Below are 22,703 nucleotides of genomic sequence, written 5' to 3'. Positions count from 1 at the left end.
GAAAAGAGATGACAGCTTCAATCACCATAAAGGATGAAAGCTTTGCCTCTCCAGGGTGGAATTAAGCTCATCTTGAGTCACCCCTAAAAATCTAAAATCTTGGGTTCATGCACAGTTCAAGTTTTGTTATCCTCAATTTTCTGGAGACTGAAAGACATAACAATCCTAAAGTGGAATGGGAGTCGGAAAGTGCAAAGCCTAGAATCAAATTTACTGCTTGTCCTTCCCAGCCCACATGGTGCTTCACCATGCCTGAGCCCGTTTACGGTAACTCATCATGGTGGCCCCGTACCTAATCAATTCCAGGAGGCTTGGAGCTAAGGGAAGTTAGAATTTCTTGCATGCCCCTCCTCTGAGGACAGGCCAGAAACAGTGACAAAAGAGGGCTTGGAAGAAGCTTCCTCATTTTAAAATAGGTGCTTGACCTGCCCTACCAACCAATACTTCTTAGGGGGTCTCCCCTGCCTTGCCATTTTAGTCATCATAATGACCATTAGAGGCCCTGTTGTTTAGATGCTCAGTGAGAAGCTGAGCAATGATTGGTAGAGTGAATATAAAACTCAACCTAAAGACAGAACAACTTGGTTCCAATCTCCATTAGCTTACCACCTTCCTTTCATTGGGAAAGTCTCTTGACTTAACCTCTCTCAGAATCAACTTCCTTATCTATAAAGTGAAGCTAATGACAGATTCAGAGCTCCAAGGGACCCCAGAGGTCATCTATTCTGAAGCCTTCAGTTGACAGATGAGGAAACCAAGACTTAGAGAGGTTAAGAGACTTTCCCAAGGTCACACAGGGAGGAAGCATTCAAAGTGGAATTCGAACCCTCTGCTTCCAAGATCCTTCCCACAATACCAGGCTGAGTCCACTTACTCACAAGGTCATTGCAAGACTCAAGTGAGATAGTAGAGTAAATATTTTTTCAAATCTTAAGTTGTTATATAAGTGTCAATTATTAATGAAATTGAACACAATGAATAGCATGTTTTGCTCCCCAAGAATCAGCAGACTAGAGATTTTAATGAAGTTTTTCCTGGTTATCTAAAATAAAGGTGTCAAACATGGCCCAAACCAGATTAAAATGTAATTGGGAATGATTTTACAAAATAAATAAAAATACAATAGAACAAATATAATGTCAATATGCACTTTTAGAGATCTTTACATACAACTCCCATTTCTATTTGAGTACAGTCCAAAATAAATAATCATTCACATCATTCCCTTGTTGAGTTGGCTATAAGATCATTAGTTTTAAGAGAGAAAAACAGAGACAGAGAGATACAGAGACAGAGAGGCATTTATGGCTGGAGGACACAGAATTTTTGAAGACAAAAAGTTATGATATAGGCTCTCCATTTTTCTCTTCTAGGTTTAGTATGTAAAAACATTTACTTTATCTTTTAATGTTTTTTTTTAATTATTCACTTCACATTGTTTTATTTAAATGATCACTTGTTAGTGTTCCAAATGAATCTTAGCTAAAATTAATGAAGATTGTTGATTGATTGAAAACCCAGAGCTACCTCTGAGTTAAGAAAATGAGACAACTGGGGAAGACTTGATCAATCCATAAAGTCAAAAACATCCTCTCCCTTCTTCCCATAATTAGGGCAGAATCAGATCACCAAAAATGTTCCTAATGATGTCTTTGAGTCATCAAGAAAAGATTAAATGACATTCTGCCTCACCTGCTTAAGAAGAGTATTCATCATACGTGATCCATGTTGGAAAGATTTCCACTAAAAGTGGTTGATATTTTTCAATGTTTAAAAGGGTAAATTGGTTGGATGGATCCCCTCTGGCAAACTTCTTGGAGGTCAGGGACAAGTGTCACATTGGCCAGGCATGCATGGAGGGCTGGTGATCTTCAGCTTTGATTTAAATGGTTATAAAGCCTGTACTATTAGCATTGACATAGTATTTTTACATCTCTTAGTATGGAAGAGGAAGAACAGCTGTACATTGTTGCATTTAGATCAAATTGGCATTTTCACTGGAATGGAAAATGAGTGACATTTGAGTGTATGCAAGTCAACATGGAATATTATTAATCACCTATTTTCAATCAACAAACACTTATCAATCCCCTACAAAGTGCCAGGCACTATGCTATGTGGGAGAGCACAAAAGCAACAATGAAATAGTAGTCTCTACCCTCAAAGAGTTTACATTCTACTGGGAAGGCACTTGTACAAAAAGGAAGGTATACAAAATACATACTACTTAATGGAGGTGGGGGGTGCTAAAAGCTTAGAGAGGGTACAGAATCAAGAAAGACTTGATGGTGTAGAGAAGGTGGTGCTTGAGCTGGTCTTCAAAGGAAATTGAGAATTCTAAGAAATGGAAGTGAGGAGGGCATGTATTCCAGACATGGGGGGACAATATGTACAAAAACAAGAAGATGAGAGATGGCTTTTCATACGTGAGGACCATTGTTTCAGGTGCTGGGAATCAAAAACAAAGCATGGAAGAGTCGTTAGCTCCAAAAAGCTGAAATTCCACCAAGGCTAGGTTTAGGTTTTTTTGTTTGTTTTTGTCTCTTCATTTCGGTTTGTTTTTTGCATCACGGATCTCTTTGGCAGTCTGATGAAATTTGTGGATCCCTTTGCAGAATAATGTTGCATAATGCCTAAGATAAAATACATAGAATCACAAAAGAAATCCAAGGTTAGCAAAGATAAAGTGTCATTTTTCCTGTCCAAATTCATGGACCTCCCTGAAATTCACAGCTCCCAAATCACGAACCTCTGCACTACAGGGACAGGTTTTATATCTATACCTCTATTCCCAAATGAACATTGAGATAGACAGTACATAGATGTTCAAAGTGTAAATGATCTGAAGTTACAGGTAGAAATTTAGAATTTGTAAAGGTCACATGGGGTTGGTAGGTGGTATAGGGTTTGGAGTCAGGAGAACTCATCTTCCTGAGTTCAAATCCAGCCTCAGACACATAGTAGCTGTGTGACCCTGATCTAGTCACTTCACCCTGTTTACCTCAGTTTCCTCATCTATAGAATGAGCTGGAGAAGAAAATGGCAAATAGTGTCTTTGCCAAGAAAACTCCAAATGAGGTCACAGTCAGACACTACTGAAACAAATGAACAACAAAGTTCACGCTCATGTATGTAGCCTAAGTAAGAGGAGAAGTGATGGGGAAAGACAATCAAACCACAATTCTCTCCAGAGAGCAGGAGAGGGCTAAATGAATAACTGGGGGAAGGCTTCCTTTACTGTAAAGCAATTGATTTTATGCTCAAGCCCTGGGCCTTATCCACTCCAGGCAATTTTGTCAGGAGTCAGCCAGCCATTGGTCTGAGTGGGATCCCTTCTGTTCAATGCTTGCAAGTCTGTTTCCTAATCTTTGTGTCCTAGGTTGCTAGGTACCTGTCTACTCCAGAGTACTCTAATGGCTTCAAGGGAAGGGAAGGGGAAAAGAGGAGCAACCAAAGACTAGCTGTTTCTATGATGTTTCAGCAGCTGTTCTAAGACCCAGCTGTAAAGTGTCTTCATTTTTTGAAATAAATCTGTTTTAAATTCCTTTGATTCTGGGAGAGATATTAATGGTGTTCTGCCAAATCTTTTTCCCATTCCCTACCTTGTTTGGCTCAAATAAGCCAACACAAACTCTGACAATCCAGTCCGCGGCAAGTCATTGACCAATTTTGTCATTTCCTTTTTAGAGTTGGTATTGATCCAGATGAAGATCTGAAGGCAGATTCTTCACAGCAGGCAAGTCAAGGTTTCCAATGCCTATGTTTGTCATGACAAGAGGAAATACTCCAATTCTATAAAATATGTGTCCTTAGCCATAGTTATGCCCAACATTTTTAGCAAAGGGTTGCCTCTGCCATTAAGGCAGAATGGATATTTACAGAATCCATGGAGCTCCCAAATATTTATTGCCTGGATGGCCAGGAGCTGTTAGGAGAATGATTTTTTCGATTTCTCCGTGGGAGCCCAAACCGAGGTTGCTACTGGTTCCTCTTGAGTATATATTTCTAAAGCAGAGAGTTGTTGAAACAAGAGGAAGGCAGAAGGAAACTGCCCTTGGGGACTATGCCAGACTAAAATAAGTGGCCATTATCTGCAATGACCTGGAAGTCCAGTTGAGAACTGTTCCCAAACAATGTGTATTTCCCTCAAGTAACCAAAATCTCTTATTCAAACTTGAGTCTGAACTTGGCATCAGCACCAAGGTTGTTTTTTGGAAAATTTGCATTAGTGATTTCTAACTCAGTGGTTAAAAATTAGCATGTGAAAAGGTTACAGATTTTGTAAGAAATGGAAGGAAATAGACATACTTGGATAACATCTGAAGAGGAGACATTGCTTAAGAAATTGCAGGGGGAACATATTTTATTATGAAAATAATATCCCAGTTATTTTCTTGATTTTTTGCTATCTCTCCTGAACTCCATGAGAATAAATTTTGTTGCTACCAAAGGAAGTTGTTTTCCTATTTAGTGTTGGGGTAAAGACGGAGCAACCATTCCATACTTCAGCTTTCCCACTCCATCCAGCCGTTAAGCCAGGCCACCTCCTCATCTGTCTGCTACTGTGTACACCTCCCCAATACACCCTTTTCTACCTCCCCTAGAGCAAAACTCCCTTCCCCGGCTGCTTCTCCCTTTTGCTTGTTGTCTTCACCTTTTAGATTGTAAGCTCCCTGAGGCCAAGGAACTCATCTGCCTGTTTTTCTTTTTTAATATCTGTATCCCAAATGCTGAGCACAGTGCCTAACATATAGTAAGCACTTAAAAATGCTTTATTATTAAGCCAGCTATTAAAAAAAAGCTAAGTATCAGGGAAAATGTAAGCCCATATAATATTTAATTTATAATAATTCACAATCCCAAAAGGGAATGAATATCTTCTTCTTCTTGAAGATCATCAAACAAAGGTGGTAATCACCTTTTGGTTATGTCTTACAAGGGAGTCATATATGAGTTGGACTAGGTGACTCGAGGTCCCTTCTAACTCCGAAATTCTGAGATTCTATAATTCACCAAGAATAACTTATATTTGGACCCGGTTTAGCAGCTACAAAGTACTTTATACATATTATATCATTTTATCCCTATGATTCCCCTGTGGTGTATAAAGTGTATTATTATCCCCATTTTACAAATGAGAAAACTGAGGCTCATAGAGATTAAGTGACTAACCCAAGGTTAGCGGTTTAGTAAAGAAAAAAGCAAGGGCTGAAATGCAAGTCTTTTGAGCCTTAGTCCAGTGAGATTTCCATGGTATTACACTGCCCCCTCAACAACTATTTATTAAGTGCCTACTGTATACAAGTCGTGATGTGATATGATAATGATGATAACATGTTTATTCAGGATCTTTTCACTCAAAAATGTTAGAAGGCCAGATATATTCCATGCCACTTTTACAGACTTCACTCACTAAGAAACTAGCTTTAGTGGGGAACACATTGCCCACACTGATCCAATTAAGAGCCAACATATTAACTTTATAAAAATAGTAAACTATCCATGTTTATAGAATCATTTGTTGTAATGAGAAGACAAGAGGGCTTTGGGGCAGCTAAGTAGTCAGTCGGTCTGTCAACAAGCATTTATTAAACACTCCCTATGTGCCAGACACTGTGCTGAGCACTAGATACATAAACTAAGGCAAAAACAGTCCCCACCCTCAAGGAGCTCCCATACTGATGGGGAAGATGACAGGCGAACAACTATTTACATACAAGACATGGACAGTATGAATGAGAGATAATTTTAGAGGGAAGGCACTTGAGGTGGGAAAAATCAGAAAAGGAGGGAGAAAAGCAGAGTCATGAAGAACCTAAGGAGAGAGAGGTGAGAAAGAAAAGCATTCCCGGTGTGAGGGACAGCCAGTGAAAAGGACAATAGTCAGGAGACGCAGTGTTGTGGGTGAGGAAGGACAAAGACAATGTTGCTGGATCACAGGTGAGGAAAGTGTAAGAAGAAAGGAAAAGTCAGAAGGGGCCAGGTGGTGAAAGGCCCTAAAGCCCAAGCAGAGAATTCCATTGATCCTGGAAGTAATTGGGGCCCGGGGCGGGGGAAGGGGAGAGGACTGGAGCTTAGCAAGTAGGCGTTGGGGTGGGGCAACGTGGCTATGCCCACAAATTTAAGAATGCTTCAGACAGGATTCTATGTAAATTCTTTAATTTCTGTCAGCCACCTGCCTTCTTTAAAAAAAAAAAAAAATCCATGGAAGAAAATGTTGAAAGTCCTTTGGTTGCATTATGTTCAACTGATCTATGCAAAGCTCCAGAGGGGGAAGTACCTCTGTACTAAGGTATGGTTTGTGATTAATAAGGATCAGTCTCACCCTGTGGAATGATAGTCAACATGTCTAGGGAAAGATTGGTCCAGGGGTGACCAGAATACAACTTCAGAGCCAGGGAAATCTGCCAAATTAGTGGCCAAGGAGTCCCAGGTTCTAAGAAGAAAAATGCCAGACCCTGGGACAGGGCAGAAATCTGAGGTCCAAGTTCATGAGCAGTACATCACAGGCCATAGAGGTCCACAGGGAGTATTCAGAAAAACAACACGGCAGAGGGCCAGGGCTTTCTTTTATCATGCTGATTTGCTTCCTGCAAAGGGTCCGCCTCCAAAATGCATCATTTTGTGACCCCAGTGCTCTAGCCATAGCCTAACCCAACCTCACTGGGCTAAAGGCAACCCTACAGTTGGTCACTCTCATGTTCCACAAGCCTTATCCCAGAGTTAGAGTTTCCTTGGTTCTAGCCTTAGCCCTCCCTATTGCAATTTAAATCCACTTCGTCTTGCCTTGTCCTCAATGGAGATGAAAAATACTATTTGCCATTTCTCATCTGGTAATTCTTCTCATTCCTGAAGATGCTCATCTCACACAAAAATGTCCTTGAACCAAACTGTCATTGCTTGAGAAGTAGTCTTGTTTATTTGCTTGTTTGTTTGGGAGGGATCATAGGGAAAGAGAGATAAACACTGAAATCTAAGAGCTCTGAAAGCCCTTCAGTTGAATATGGTCATACTATTTGAATACTATAGTATTCACATTTCAGTTATAGGTTTTCCCTACAACTTGAACTAGTTCTTATCTTAAGTGTCAAGCACAGGAAAAAGTAGGGTCTGGATGGAAATAACAAAACAGAGTGTTCTTGCATCTGCCAATCATTCTAGTTAGAATTTTATGGTGCTTTCTGAATCACTCTTGAAAAACAAGTTACATCTGCCCTCCTTTCACTCCAGCCAAGTTCCTTGGTGGTTATCAACAGTCACTGCTCTGTCATGGGAATGAAAAGCCTTATTTTCACAGGGGTGAAATTTTTCAGTTTAGGCTCTGTTGGATGCAAAGTAAATATAAATCCTGTTATGTAGAATTTTACTGTCAACAGTAGTATGATATCCACTCTACAAAAGGGAATATTGCATAGGAGAAAGAACTCCGTACCTGGAGTTAGGCAAGACCCAGATTCAAACCCCAGCTCTATCCCTTCCTAACAGTGACATTGGTCATGTCCCAGAATCTCACTGAGCGCTATTTTCCTCACCTATCAAATGGAGCTAATAATGCTCCTGCTACTTACTTCTCAGAGTCAGTGTGAGGAAAATTATTTAGAAATGTTAAAGTGCTATGTAACCATGAGTTATCATTTTTATTTTGCCTATTTTATTTTTTTAAAGGACACAATTTTCAGCTACAAAGATCTACTGAAATTTTACAGGCAGGCATATCTGTTGCCGGTCTTTCACACTCTCAAAATAAGGAGCAAACATACATAATAGCATTTCAGGTACCCAAGTAATTTCAACTAGCTGTGTTTGAGGAAAGGAAGATAATTTCTGAAAAGTCTGACCCTATAACTGTGACAAGGTAGTAATGTAATAATAATTCATATCGTCTTTAGTACTCTTACAACTTTTGAGTGTGAATTGGATTAACCTTACATATTTATATGTGTCAAAACTGCGAATAGAGTTTTCCAAAGAAAAGTATTAACTATCTAGATTTCTTCCTAAAATATATAACTTCAATACATTTAGGGTCTTGGACTTATGAATTTCCATTTTTTGCTGCATGATAGAATAGGTGAGAATCAGTAGACCACAATTCATGCTGTACTCTATTTTAGACCCAGTCAGATAAAATCCTTTTCAACACAGTGAGATTTTCATAGAATCATAAAATCCTAAATGCAGAATTGAAAAGAACTATTGCTGGGTTCAAATCCCAGCATTGCTATTTACCCCTCAGTTCAATTTGGACAAGTCACTAAATATCTCCAGATCTCAGTTTCTTTATCTGTAAAATGAGGAATTTGAACCAGATGTCCTCATGGTCCTTTCAAACTGTAATTTCCATTCATTGGTCACAGTTCTGCCCACTGTGGTGAAGCAGAATAAGTCTGATTCATTGTCTACATATGAACACAGTGCCTGACACATAGTAGGCATTTAATAAATGTTGATTGACTAAACTATCAAACAGCATTTGTTATGTCCAGAAGTAGTCTTTTCCAGGCTGAATATTTTCTGTGGTTTTGAATCCCTTTATTATTCTGGTCACCATCTGCTAAATGGGCCCCAATATATCAATATTCTTTCTAAAATGTGGCACCCAGGAGAATGCTGCAGGTGTGATCTGAACAGGGCAAAGGACAGCAAGGCTTGCTGTCACTGTCCTCAATCTGAACCCTATGGTTCTAGGAAGGCAATTTAGAATGATTACTGGTTTTGTGCTTGTTGCTGATGATTGCCACATCACACTATTGACTTTATAAAGTCTCTAGGCCCCTATAAACCTTAGGTCTTTTTCACATGATTTGCTTTCTAGACATTCCTCCCCCAACCTGTATTTGTACAATTTATTTTTTGAACCCTGGTACAGCATTTTACATTTTTTCACTATTTAGTGTACTTTCATTAACTTCAATCCATTGGCAGGCTGAGATCTTGGGGTATCTCAAATCAATTATTCAATACGTTAATTATCCCACTCAACTTTTTGTCCTACAAAAATATGGTGAACATGCTGTCCGTATCCAGGTTATTGATAAAAACATTGAACAGAATGGGGTCAATAACAGGACCTTTCAGCACTCTATTAAAAACTTCTCTCCAAGTTGACATCAATCCATTAATCATTACTCTTTGGATTGGGTCAGTCAATCAGATTTTGAGCCTACCTGCCTGTATATCACCCAGTGACTCCTCCATCTTGTCCACAAGGGAATCATGACTGCCAAATATCTTGCTAAAATCTAGATCCATTCACAGTATCAACATGATAATGATGATAACTCACGTTGATATAGTACTTTGAGATTTGCAAAGCACTTGTCTCAAAACGATTTTGTGACATAGGTAGAGTACACATTAATAGCCCCATCTTACAGATCAGGAAACTGAGGCTTAGAATAGTTAAAGGTCTCACCTGGGGCCAAACAACTAGTAAATGGCAGTCCTGGATTCAAAACCAATTCTTTACTGATTCCATGTCCAGGAATCTCTCCACTACAGTTCTCTATGTTTCCTATTAGTCTGGCAGGGTTTTTTTTAATATACTAATATTATATATACTAGTATATTTTTAATATACTAATATTATATATGCTAGTATATTTTTAATATACTAATATATACTAGTATATTTTTAATATACTAATATTATATATACTAGTATATTAGTATATACTGATATTATATATACTAGTATATTAGTATATATAATATATATTAGTGTATATATAATATACTAATAATAATACTAATATAACTGATATTAGTCTAGGAATCTGGCAGTTAACAGATGTTTTTCCAGCAGGTGTTTCTATAAGATGAAGGAAGGCCTCCTAAGGCTTGTCAAATCTGATGATACCTGCCCACTTCTGGTGATTCACATAGAAATAAGTGGTGCTGCTAGCAGGAACCTATAAAGCATCAATGAAAGTTTTGAAGTCCTGGCCAAGAAACTAAAGATTTTAGGGGCACTAAGAGTGTTTGCATGACTATGGCAGGTTGAAGATAGAAGATGAAGAGAGGAGCTTCAGAAGAGAAAGACAGATTTAGGAAGTGAACACTTGGTTAAGAAAATAATATCTGATCATTGAATTTAACTGCCAATTTAGTAAATGTCTGTTACATGCAAGACACTGGGCTAGATGCTGGGAATACAAAGACAAAAATGAAAGTGACTGTCCTCAAGGAGCTTACATTCTGGTGGAAGAAATACAACATGAATGCAAACACATATAGTACAAGGAAAATTCAGGAGGAAAAGAATAGTAATAACCTGGAATGGAGAAAGCTTCAAGGAGGCACCTAAATTGAACACAAAATAAGAAGTATTCTGTGAGGCAGAAATGAAGTAGGACATTCACCCAAGGCATAAAAGTTGGCTTATGCATGTAGACAGAAGACAAACTAGAGCTCAGGAAAGAATTAGTAGTCTACTTTGCCTATTTTCTAGTTAGTAAAAACAGAATGAAATAAGGCTGGAAAGGTAGGTTGGAGTCACATATTAAGAACTACAAATTCCAGGCTAGTTAATTTGTATATTATCCCAGAGGCAAAAGAGAGCCACTGAGGGATTTTGGACAGAGGTGTGACATGGTTAGAGCTCAACCTTAGGGAGGTTATTTGGCAGTTATATGGAGGGTAAGTTAAAGAGGGGAGAAACTAGAAACAAGAAGAATAATTAGGAAGCTGTATCAGTAACCCAGGAAAGAGATGATGAAGGCCTGAGCTAAAATGGCATCTATGTGTGTAGAGAAAAGAGAACAGATACAGAAGATATGGAGGTGGAGTGGACAAATCTTCACACATAAATTAGATGTGAGGTGTACTCATGGACATGTATAACTAGAATGACAATAGTGCCCTTAGCATGAACAATGAAGTCTGAAGGAGAGGCAGAATATCCACTGTCATCTCAAACTCACCATCTCCCAATAATTTCTCTGTTTCTGTCCATGGTACCATTATATTTTCAGCTGGCCCTGACTTTAACCTTGGAGTTACCATTGACATTTCAATAACATGGAAATTGACTCTTCCCTCTCCTTCACCCTACACATATAATTAATTACCAAGTCAAAATTGGATCCAGAGGAGCAGGCCTTCTCATCACCTTCTCTGCCTTGTGAAAGGTGAGAGGATTAGTAAGGCAAGTCAAGAATTTATCAGCTGCTTAGTTTTTAACATAAAGAGATCTAAGTCATCTAATTCATCCAGCTGGTCTGATGGCTTATAGGGTATAGGGGCTAGTTATTCATCTTTCAATCCTTTCACAAGTGCTCTCTACCATGACTTCCCCCTCAGGTTTGCTTATTTCTGCACAAAAAGATGAATCTCTTTCTGATGTACAATGGTACTCCTCCTGCCCTTCCAACTAATCTTTTCCCTTTGAACACATCATGGAGTAACCTTCCAAGGTCAGGGTACGAGTAGCATCCTTTTAAATCTCAATGAGAATGAAGTCATATTTATCACCCTGCATTAAAATCTTGGCAAAAGATAAAGCATGACAGGGTAGAGAGAGGGCAAGACTCAGAGTCAGAATGACCTAGGTTCAGGACCTGATGCACACTGTCTGAGTAACCCTGGCCCAGTCACTTAACTTCCCAGCCCCCTAGGCAACTCTCTAGGACTCTCTAAGTCCCAGAGCAGTCAACACTCTATATTGATCATTGGTTTTGCTCCCTGGGAACTCTGCACACCAACGTAATCACAGGTCTCATTTAAAAATTTAAACCTCCAGTTCACTTTTCTTATTACTCATTATCTGTTCTTTAGTATATAGAAATCAGAGTCCATGGGCGTCACTTTTGCCTGTCTTCCCTGTCATTGTTCCCTATCCATAGCTGAAGTGTCTCTTCTGCTGTTATTTTTCTCATGTCAAAGTTGGTTAAAAGAATCATTCAGTAAAAGGGTCAGTTCAAAGGGACCTGCTGTGGGCTGAGCAAGGAAATCCAGATGACGTGGCACAGGTGGAAGAGGTAACCTGACCATCAAGGACAAAACTCCCTGAAAATATCTGGCTAGTATATTTGCTCCAAGACAGAAGTTAGAATAGTGATAAAGGGAGCAGCTTCAGTAGTATCGAGCTCTCAGGAGAGGCTGAAAAGAAGGTGAAACCTAAGAAAGTGGTCTCTGCTTCCTGGGAGTTATGGAAGTCAGTCAATCAACTACCATTTATTAAATGTGCTAGGCATTGCAATAAGTCTAATGGGGGAAATAACATACAAACAAGTACATACAAATAAGATCTATGCAGGATGGATAAATCAGGGATATTCAACAGAGGGAAGGCACTAGAATTAAGGTGGATCAGGAAAGACTCCTTAAGCTTCATATGACATGCCACCCCCCCCAGTACACACACACACACACACACACACACACACACACACACACACAGAGTCAATAAGCCCCAGTAGCTTCCTATCACCTCCAGGATCAAACACAAATTGCTCTGTTTGGCATTTAAAGCCATTCACAACCTGGCCTCTTCCTACCTTTCCAATTTTCTTACACTTTACTCCCTTGCAAACTCAACAATACGGGAACACTGGTGGAGTCTTTGCTGTACTCCCAAGAGTGAGGCTGATGATTTTGCATAGCTCTGCCTCACTTAAATCCAATTCACTCAAAAGTCAAGACATCACTCTGTGATGTCATTGGTCCTCTTGGAAAACAAAGGAAGAACAACAATAACCCCATGCTCCATCTCTGGACTCTAACTTTTCATTGGATGTCTTCCAAGCCTGGAGTGCACTCTCTCTTCACTTCTACCTCCTAGTTTCCCTGATTTTCTTCAAGTCTTAGATAAAATCTCATCTTTTGTCAAAGGCCTGCCTCTCTCCCTACTTCTGGAGCCTTCCTTCCTGTTTGCAAATGGTCTTTCCCATTAAAATGTGAGCTCCTTGAGTGTAGGGACTGTGTTTTTGCCTTTCTTTCTATCGCCAGTATTTAACACAGTGCCTGGCACAGATTAAGCAATTAATAAATGCTTGTTGACTGACTTCCTACCTCCCAAGGTTATTGAAAGACTCTAGTGAATTAATGAACATAGAACACTTTGCTATTTGTTATTATTCACTTCTGATGGGTTTTTTTGTTGTCATCATCACCTGCTGTATCAAAGTCTTTTGTTACACATGATACTTATCCTTGCACAAAGCTAGGGGGCCTCCATTTAGGTGGTACATGCTCTAGAAAAGATCCAGAGGAGGGAAACTGAAATACGAAAAAAATATTTTAAAAATGGAAAGCCTACCAAAGAAGCAGAGATTAGAGATTAGGACTCGAGAATCTGGAAGGACAGAGGCTGAAAGAGGATGGGACAGAAGTTGACAAATTAATGACAAGGCTACAGTGAATGATGAGTGGTTCAATCCAATTCATTTATTAAGCATCTGCTACCCGCAAAGCACTAGGTAGCACAGTGTATAGAGGTAGACTCAAACACTTAGTAGCTGTGTGACCCTAGGTAAGTCATTTAACCTCTCTTTGCCTTAGTTTCCTCATCTGTAAAATGAGAATAATAATAGCATGGTTGTTGTGAGGACAAATTACATTAGATTACATTTATAAAACACTTTACAAACCTTAAAATGCTATATAAATGATAGCTGTTATTATTATTAACAGGGCAGCTACATGGCACAGTGGATAGGATGCCGGGCCGGGAGTCAGAAAGACCTGAGTTTGAATCCGACCTCAGACACTAACTAGTGATGTGACCCTGGGCAAGTCACTTAACCCAAGAAAACTCCAAATGGGATAACAAAGAGTTGGATAAGATTGAACAAACAAAATTATCATCATCATCATTGCTAGTTGTTGGTGATAAAGAGTCCAAGAAAACAAAAATTAGTCCCTACACTCAAAGAGCTTTCACTATGTACTGCTCTAGAAAGTAGGAGATACCTAGACCCCCAAGGGAAACAGTTTTCGATCAAATAAGAGGCCTAAGTACTTTCATTCATTCTTTCAACCATCATATATTAAGCACCTATGGTGTGCAGACAACTGTACTAAGAATTAGGAAAACTATGAAGGTAAATAAGACAGACTTCCTGCCCCCCTCCAATGAGCTTGTTTTACACAACAGATAGTGAATTGATGGATTTCATTATGCTGAAACATTTCACAGGCTAAAATTATGTCGGCTCAAAAAGGGCTTAGGCAAGTCAATGCAAGATGGATTCATATCAGGTCATTCAGGGGCGGTTAGGGATATTCAGAAGATATCCCTCATCTTTTGAACTTAATGGCACGAAGGTCCATATGCAAGCTCTCCAACATAACATCTGAGAAACATACTCCCAGGCTACATAAACCAGAGATCTGCCTTGGCCTGCCATCCCCTCAGGGAGAGTGTAGCAAGCCTGTGTTCTTGGGCATCACAGAAATTATAGGGCACTTCAGAGCAGTGGCCTTGACTATTCTTTGTTCCAAATGCTCCCTGGAATTGAGTGGCATAGCCGAGCGAAATTCTGGGCCCTGACTCTCATACACCTTTGCCCTCTCCCCTAGATACTAGGTTTGAGAATGGGTATGAGAAGGATACAAGAAATGGAAGTACCGATTCTCAAGGAAGATGCAGAAACATTTCTCTACTCCCCTTATCAGTCTGTGCTCTCCCCCTCCCCATCGGGAACCCATGGATTAAAGAGTACCTGTCACTATTACCCCTCAGTGCCCTCGCCTAGGATCAGTGTGTATTGGCTACGATTGGTGTCTCATGGTCTGATACAGTCAGCCTTGGAGGCTGACTTACAGAATAGCCTATGTTCAGGGTACAAAGGTCATCTTTCCTAGAACTCTTTCCCAATCCATTATAGCTTTGTCTGCATCATTTCTTCTCTGAGTGGACCTTCTCATTAACCTTTTTAAGCCTAAACAGCCATGTGAAAGATGACATTTGCTTAAAGAGTCTTCTGTTTTGAAGCCAAAGGTTAATCATTTGCTATTGTAAAGGATAATAGGAAGAAAAAATCAACCCCATGTGCCCCTTGTAGGCAATGCTTCCCTTCAAAGGGCAATGACAATAACAAGTAAAATTCATAAACTGACATTTATAAGGTCTGTGAAGCACTTTATAGACATTATCTCATTGGAGATAACCACAAGGACCTGGTTCTACAGAAATGATTACTTTATGGTTGAGGAGACTGAGGCTCCGAGAGATTGAGAAACTGGTTAATGGTCACACAGCAAGTTAATGTTGGAGGTAGGATTTGAACCCAGATCTTAATAACCATCTTCAGCTCTTACTCTTTTCAACAGATTCCAATCTCTCTTTTTTAATCAGAAAAAATAAGTCAATAAAATTTGGAGGTATTCTCTAAACACATGCAGGCAGCTGCTAGATGGCACAGTAGATAGAGTGCTGGGGCTGGAGTCAGAAAGACTCATCTTCCTAAGTTTAAATCCAGCCTCAGATACTTAGTAGCTGTGTGACACTGGCCAAGTCACTGAACCCGGTTTGCCTCAGTTTCCTCATCTGTAAAATGAGCTGGAGAAGAAAATGGCAAACAACAGTATCTTGGCAAAGAAAACCCCAAATATCGTCACAAAGAATCAGACACAACTGAAACAACTAAACAACAAAAAACACACAGAGACCAATTGTTGAATTCTACTCACCAAATATGCATGATTTCCAATGACGCTTATCCTGAATTTAGCTTTCCTGGTGAATAGGAAGCTTCCAGAAATTTAGTGGGAAAGACCCTTACATATTCAATCCCATCGACACCCACTGAAATGAGTGCAGATCCTTGGTTATTCAGGAGCAGTTAGCAAAGGCCTCATATTTGAACACTGAGCAAAGGGATTATGTACATTTGCTTGGTTCTCTTTTTTTCCCCCATAAAGTAATGCAATAAACAGTCTCCTTCTCACTTGGACATCTGGTTTTCACAGCTCTGTGGCCAGAACTGATCTTTACTCGGGGCTCATATAAGCATAAGGCAAATAGCACAGTCTGATTTTCCTATCATTCTCAATCTGGGAAGATAACACATCAAAGAAAAAAAGGCAATAGTTCATACTCCCTGCTGTTTTGTGTCATGCCCTAGTCCCTGGTTCACTAAGCAGACGGCTAAAGATGTCAACTTCTGCCAATGTCTTCTCATTTTCCCATAGCCTGAGATGTTTGAGGAGCTCAGATCAGTCAGAGCTTCCTCAACTGCCAAGGATTTTGTTTTTCAGAAGTAACAATCTAAGCTCCAATTTCCTTCTAATCCAGTTTCTGGGGGGTAGGATGACAGGGTGGAGGGGGGAGCAGGGAGAATAGTTCTAGAACTGGAATGCTTGAAAATCCATACAATCAAATATTTAGAGCTGCATATATGAAGAAACTGGAGACCAAGAAAGTAGATAATTTGACCAAGTTCACAAAGGTAGTTAGTGGCCAAGGCAAGACTCAAATTCAGGTCCTCTGACTCTGAAGCCAGTGCCCGTTCTACTGTCTTGCTCCCATCTGGCTTCAAATCAAATGAGATCAAATGAGGTAATATTGTAAAGCACTTAATACAATGCCTGGCACATAATAGGTTCTTTAAAAATGATTATTTCCTTCGTTTCCCCTTCTGGCTGCTCTTACTAGAGCAAAAAGCATTTATATAGAGCTTTAAGGTCAAGTCAGATCAGCAAGCATTTATTAAGCACTTACTATGTGCAGGTCTGATCATGTCACCCCACCACCTACTCAATAAATTCCAGTGGTTCCTTATAGCCTCTAGAAGTAAATACCAAATGCTCCATTTGGTATTCAACACCCTTCATAAATTGACCCCCTCCTACCATGCCAGTCTTCTTAAACCTTACTCACCACTATGAACTCTTAAATCCAGTGACACTGGCCATATGGCTGTTCCACAAACAAGACACTCCATCTTTCATCTCCCGCCATTTTCTTTGGCTGTCCCCCATGCCTGGTATGCTCTCCCTTTTCCACTCGAACTACTGACTTGCCTGTCTTCCTTTAAATCCCAATCTTCTACCAGAAGGCTTCCCCAACCCCTCATAATTTTGGTGCTGTTCCTCTGTTAATTATTTCCTATTTGTCCTGTATGTAGCTTGCTATGTTTATTTGCATGCAGTCTCCTCCAATAGATTGTAAGGTCCTTGAGGGTAGTGACTATCTTTTTACCCCTTTTTGTATCCCTGGTGTTTTTGTCCCCAGTAATTCCTAGGCACAGGTATAAACTCTGAAAATATATACAAAAGCCAAAAATAAGACAGTCTTTGCCCTCAAGTTTACATTCTCATGGGGGGGAGGGGGGGCTGAAGATAACACATCAAAGAAAGATGAAAAGAGTGAATAGAGAGAAAGTACCCTGGAGGGGCCATGGTAGAGAAAGTCAAGAATGGAGCCTAAATAGAAATGAAGGCATGGCTATCAAATAAGATAATAATTTTAATTGTTATTATTATTTTATCCACTGAACTAACTGCCTAAAAAGAAGCATATTGTACAGAGAAATACATGAATTTCTTTCTGGTATAAAGGTATAACATCTCATGAGCCAGATCTAAAGGAATACTATTCGTAATGAAGAAAAATCCTTCTCCAAATGCTTCTGATGACTATTCACATCTATTGTCCTTGGGGGTGTTGGAAAGTGCCACTGCAGAAAAGTGGAACGTGAACAGATTGATGTTTCCTGCTGGCCAGTGACCATCTGGAGTCTCCCAGAGGTCTGAGATCTGTGCTGTCTCCACCAGATACCTTCTCTGTTTCATAGTGACCGCAAAGGGCTGCTTTCCCTGGGCACATTTATCATCAGCCCCCATGGCACAAACAGAGTGCACAATAGGCCAACTCATTTATTTCCACTCATTTATTGATGGCCTTTCATAACTGGGTTATTAAGTCATCAATAACTTAAGGGAAATAAATGAATGGATCCCAAGCTAGGCCAGTGTATATATGGGATATAAACTCGAGTCATCATTGTGGAACAGTGGAAGGCCCAAGCAATTCTAATGCTGGATTAGCAATGTCATTTGCCCCACCTGGGGAAAGGAGGTAGTTCTTCAAATGTTTCCCTCTAATTGGGATCTAATTTATTTCTGAAGCAAAGAAGCAACACCAATAAAATACTAGTCTCAAAGATAAAAGGTGGGGAAAATGGTTAACTGTGTCAGCGGTATTACAAAACACCACATAAGCGATTTCTCCCACCTGACTGACAAAAGTGTCCTTGTGAGATTGGCCTGATATCCCTTGATTCTATTCTCCATAGAGTTAATGTTTTCTATTTCTATTATAAATCCCATAGCTCCAAGCAGAGTGCTGTGTATACATACAATAGGTGCTTAACAAATACTTGTTAAAAATGAAAAAGGAAAGGAATTAATCAACCAATCAATAAGCATATATATAGTGATTAGAGAAATGAAGGGAAGGGAATATAGAAGGAAAGAAGGGAAGGAACAAAGAAGGAAAGAAAGGAATGGAAGAAAGATGGACCTGTGATTCTTAAAATTCTGATTAGTGATCACTGTCCTGGGTGAAAAAAAAATCTATCTTGCATGTAGTAGGCACTCAATAAATATTTGCTGCTTTCACTTACTACATGTATTGTTGATTAAGGACATTCCTCAAATATTGAAACAATTCTTGGAATTCAGCCCAGTTCAATAAGTATTTATTTGTTCAGTGCATACTAGCTGCCAGGAACTATCCCATGTGCAGGAAATTCAAAGACCAAAACTAAAAGACTTTCCTTCTAGAAGCTTACATTCTACTAAAAAAGTTTTCAATGCAACTATAACCTTTACTATAAAAGTCTCAGAGCAAAATGAGCAGAACCAAGAGAACACTATATAGAGTAACAGCAATATTGTTTTAAAAACAACTTTAAACAAATAAGTCATTTTGACTATTATAAAAACTCAAATTAATTACAAAGGATATACAAAGGAAGATGTTATCTGCATCCAGAGAAAAAATTGATTAAAAAAAAGTATATATAGAATGATTTTACATGTGTATGTGTGTATATATGTGTACATATACATATTTGTGTCTAATGGTAGCCATCTCTAGGGAGGGTGGAGAAAAGAAAGGAAAAAAATTTACATAACTTTATTATATATTTAAAAGGAATAGCAAGTTGTACATAATAGATTTGCAATTTCATGTGCAATCATCTTTTTTAAATTATACTATGTTATGGAAATGTTTGTTTTATTCCATAAATTTGAAATAAAATAAAATACATTTTTTAAAAAATTTTAAACAGCTAAACCATAAGGATGCTATTAACATGAGTGGATAAAATCCTTTCTGCACACAAATATTCCTAGTAGCATTTTTAATAATAGCAACAAAAGAGAAATTACCCATTTGTCAAATGACTAGGGTTATATTTGTATTGTGAATATATGTGTGTGTATTTGTGTGTGTATATATGTATACATATATATTTCTACCCAATATATGTATCCCCAGTGTGTGTGTATATAGAATATACATGTACACATATATATGTATATGTGTGTACATATGAATATACAAATATATGCTGTGGCATATAAATGTAATGGAATATTTTAAAATATTCTAAAGTATAAAAAGAACACTAACTTTGAAGTCAGAAGACCAGAATTCAAATTCCACCTCTGATGCTCACTGCTTATGTTACAAATCACAACCTTCTTGGTCCTCAGTTTCCTCACCTGTAAAATGAGATGGTTCAACAAGGTGGCACTTGAGGTCCATTTCAGTTCTATATCTGTAATCCTACAACATTGTAATGGCACTAAATAAATAAATGATTATTATATGTTATTAATGACATATAATAATATAATAAGAAATAGAAAGAATACTGAGAAATACTGGAAAGCATTTGTTAAGTGATAAAGAGTTGAGAAAACAAAACACAAACAAAAATATATACATTGGCAGCAACAACCTTAATGAGAAGAAAAACACTACAAGTAATCAACATCTGTGTGACATGAGCTTTACTATACACTTTTGGAACTCTAAGAAAGGTTATAACAATTGCAAAATATCTTAACAAAAACTCCTTCAATATTTACAAAACACACCCTAAGGCTGCTACAGAAAGAAGATTACTTTCTCACCAAAAAGAAGGAAGAAGACTAATAGTCTCCCAGAACATGATAAACAATAAACAATACACAAACTCACAGAAATACTTTAGGGACAAGGAGACATCACTTCACTGAGAAATAACAAAGGTGGGTAGCAGGTATACACAACTGGATTTGTGAACGGTGACTAAGAAGAGTTTAGCTAAGATATAGCTCAGACCTAAGCATGGTCCTCTGTGGACAACATCCACATGAATTAGAGCAACAATATGTCAAAATACAAGCTTTGAGCAAGTAGCTGAGCCGCACAAATATGTTTAAAGAAAGAGAGGGGTTTCATAAGATCACCCTTGCTTTGAATTTTCTACCTCCTGATCCCCAAACTTGTATTTGCATAAAGGTAGTCATGACTAGTAGCTATATCTGGAGGTACCAACAGAAGCAATTGAAGAATCAAAATGGAAACAGAGAGGGAGAGAGAGAGAGAGAGAGAGAGAGAGAGAGAGAGAGAGAGAGTACCCTAGGATACTGGAGCTTGAAAGTACTATAAAGTCAACTAGTCCAACTCGCTCATTTTTTTTCAGGTGAGGAAACTGAGATCCAGAGAGGTTAAGGAACTTGTCCAAGGTCACATAGTGAGTACCCTAGTGGCTGAACCAAGACAAACCTAAATCACCACAAATCCCTGTTCAAGAAAAATCCTTCTAAGTTTTAGTTTTTTCTAAAAACAGGAGGAAATATTCATCAGATATAAACCTATCAAATTTATGTGGATCTAACTGAGACATTTTTATTCTTATAAAACAATCCCTTTTCAGAAAAAGCCTTCTAAGTTCTGGTTGTCTACATGAAAAGGGGGAAACACTCAACAGACATGAACCTTTTTTCATTTATGCGGGTCCAGCTGAGACATTTTTACTATTCCAGCAAAATTCTAGCAACATGTGGCTGCTTGAGAGGTGGTGATATAGAGTGAACTTGCAAAGTCTACACACTGACTAGGAAGAAGGCAGTTTCTACAAATCTATCACCTAGCCCGGGTGGGAATAGTCAAGCAGAGGTGCCGAAAGAGAGAGAAATCAAACTGGACGCCCTGTCTTCCTTATAATGAGTAGTGATGAATTTGGACCCTTGAATAACAAGGTGTACTGTTCTAACTCAAGCAAAATGACATGAAAGCAAAGCAAGAAATAGTTGGAACATTTGAAAATGTTCAGCAACAAAAGAAAAAGGCTGAGAGTTTTGTTTTCATTTCATTATTATCCTCTTCTGTCTCTTACACAAAGGATAAATGACAGCAGACCACATTTTGCCTTCCCATTATGTTTTGTGGGAGGACACAGTAACTACAGTCACAGTCCAACTGTGTTATCATATCCATTTTGTATTTGGTTCGTGATCATTAATGCGCAATAAAATTATTTGACAAAGAGTAATCTAGAAAAACAAATTAAGTTGAGCTGATCTGAGGACAGAGTCTGATACTGCACACACATATTGCTATTTGTCTTACATGTGTCATCACACATACAAGAGTATTCATATGATCATTATTAGAGTGAAGAATAATGGTAGCACTTAGCCACGAAATATGTGGATTCCAGTAAGGTGAGGAAGGACATATTAAGATTTGGATGTATTTAATCATGATGATAATTATGATCTGATTGGCTCTTAGAAATATCTTCTCATAATATATAAAACAGAAGACAGAAAAGGTGGGTTTTTTAAGTCACTGAGGAGCCTTCTTTCCACACCAGAATGCTTATTGCCATCTGTTTCTAAAGCTCATTACATTTTCTTCTCCTTCTTTATCTTTCATTCCTACATGCTTCTTTCACATACACATCAATCATATTCTTTTTGTCCCCTTCTTTTTTTTTCTTCTTTCCCTAGCTATGAAGGAGACTGAAGGGAAAGGGTGGGAATGCCCTCAACTTATCATAGAAACACTCGCTAATATATAATTCAGGACTAGGAAGGACAAAGAGCAAAAATTGCCATGGTCGTCAGTGTCATCCTTCTCTCACAAAGAAAAGGAAAGGAAACTGGAATGGTAATTACTAGAATTGTATCATTCCTTTAGGGATGACCTTTTGTGTAAGCAGTAAACAAATACCATCTCATTTGGCAGAAGTAAACTGAAATAATCCCACTACAGATATTTAACAGAATATCATTTTTGTTGATGTTAGGAAATGATACTACTTGGATGCTTAATAAAAGTGGGATCATTGATAAAAGTAAACATTGAATCATTCCACAAGAGTGCTGTCCACACACAGTGGAGTTTATGACCTAATTTGTGTGACAACCTGTTCGCATGCTTAGATGAAAATATCTCTTCTGGGAGATAGCAATATCTAATAATATTAGATAGCAGTATCTAATAATAACTAATAAAACAGACATACACATGCACACATATGTACACGTATACATACGCTTAGACACAAATGCACACACACATATACATACTTACATACCCATGCACACACACACACACACACACACACACACACACTTTTGGACTAAATCTTTCATTTCATTGGCACAGAGAACTCCTAGTGAGGAAACTCTTTATCAATGCAGATTGGGACATGATCTGCAAATTATGATCTAAGGCAAGAATTCATATCTTT

General features: G+C 38.5%; 1 protein-coding gene across 2 annotated transcripts in view; it reads left to right on the top strand.

Moving 5' to 3' along the window:
• SLC9A9 (solute carrier family 9 member A9) overlaps positions 1-22,703 on the top strand; it is a 736,009-nt gene that overhangs the window by 554,174 nt on the left and 159,132 nt on the right. Inside the window, exon 13 of one of the 2 annotated variants that reach the window (XM_027875882.1) lies at positions 3,688-3,736. The exons of the other annotated variant lie outside the window; for it this stretch is intronic. Within the exon in view, the coding sequence (XP_027731683.1) occupies positions 3,688-3,736 (49 nt within the window). The remainder of the gene's footprint in view (positions 1-3,687; positions 3,737-22,703) is intronic. 2 annotated transcript variants of the gene reach the window in all.

Source organism: Vombatus ursinus, unplaced genomic scaffold (genome assembly GCF_900497805.2).
Source record: "Vombatus ursinus unplaced genomic scaffold, bare-nosed wombat genome assembly UNPS02014810.1, whole genome shotgun sequence".
Lineage (NCBI taxonomy): Eukaryota > Metazoa > Chordata > Mammalia > Diprotodontia > Vombatidae > Vombatus > Vombatus ursinus.
This window is presented reverse-complemented; position numbering and strand designations above follow the sequence as displayed.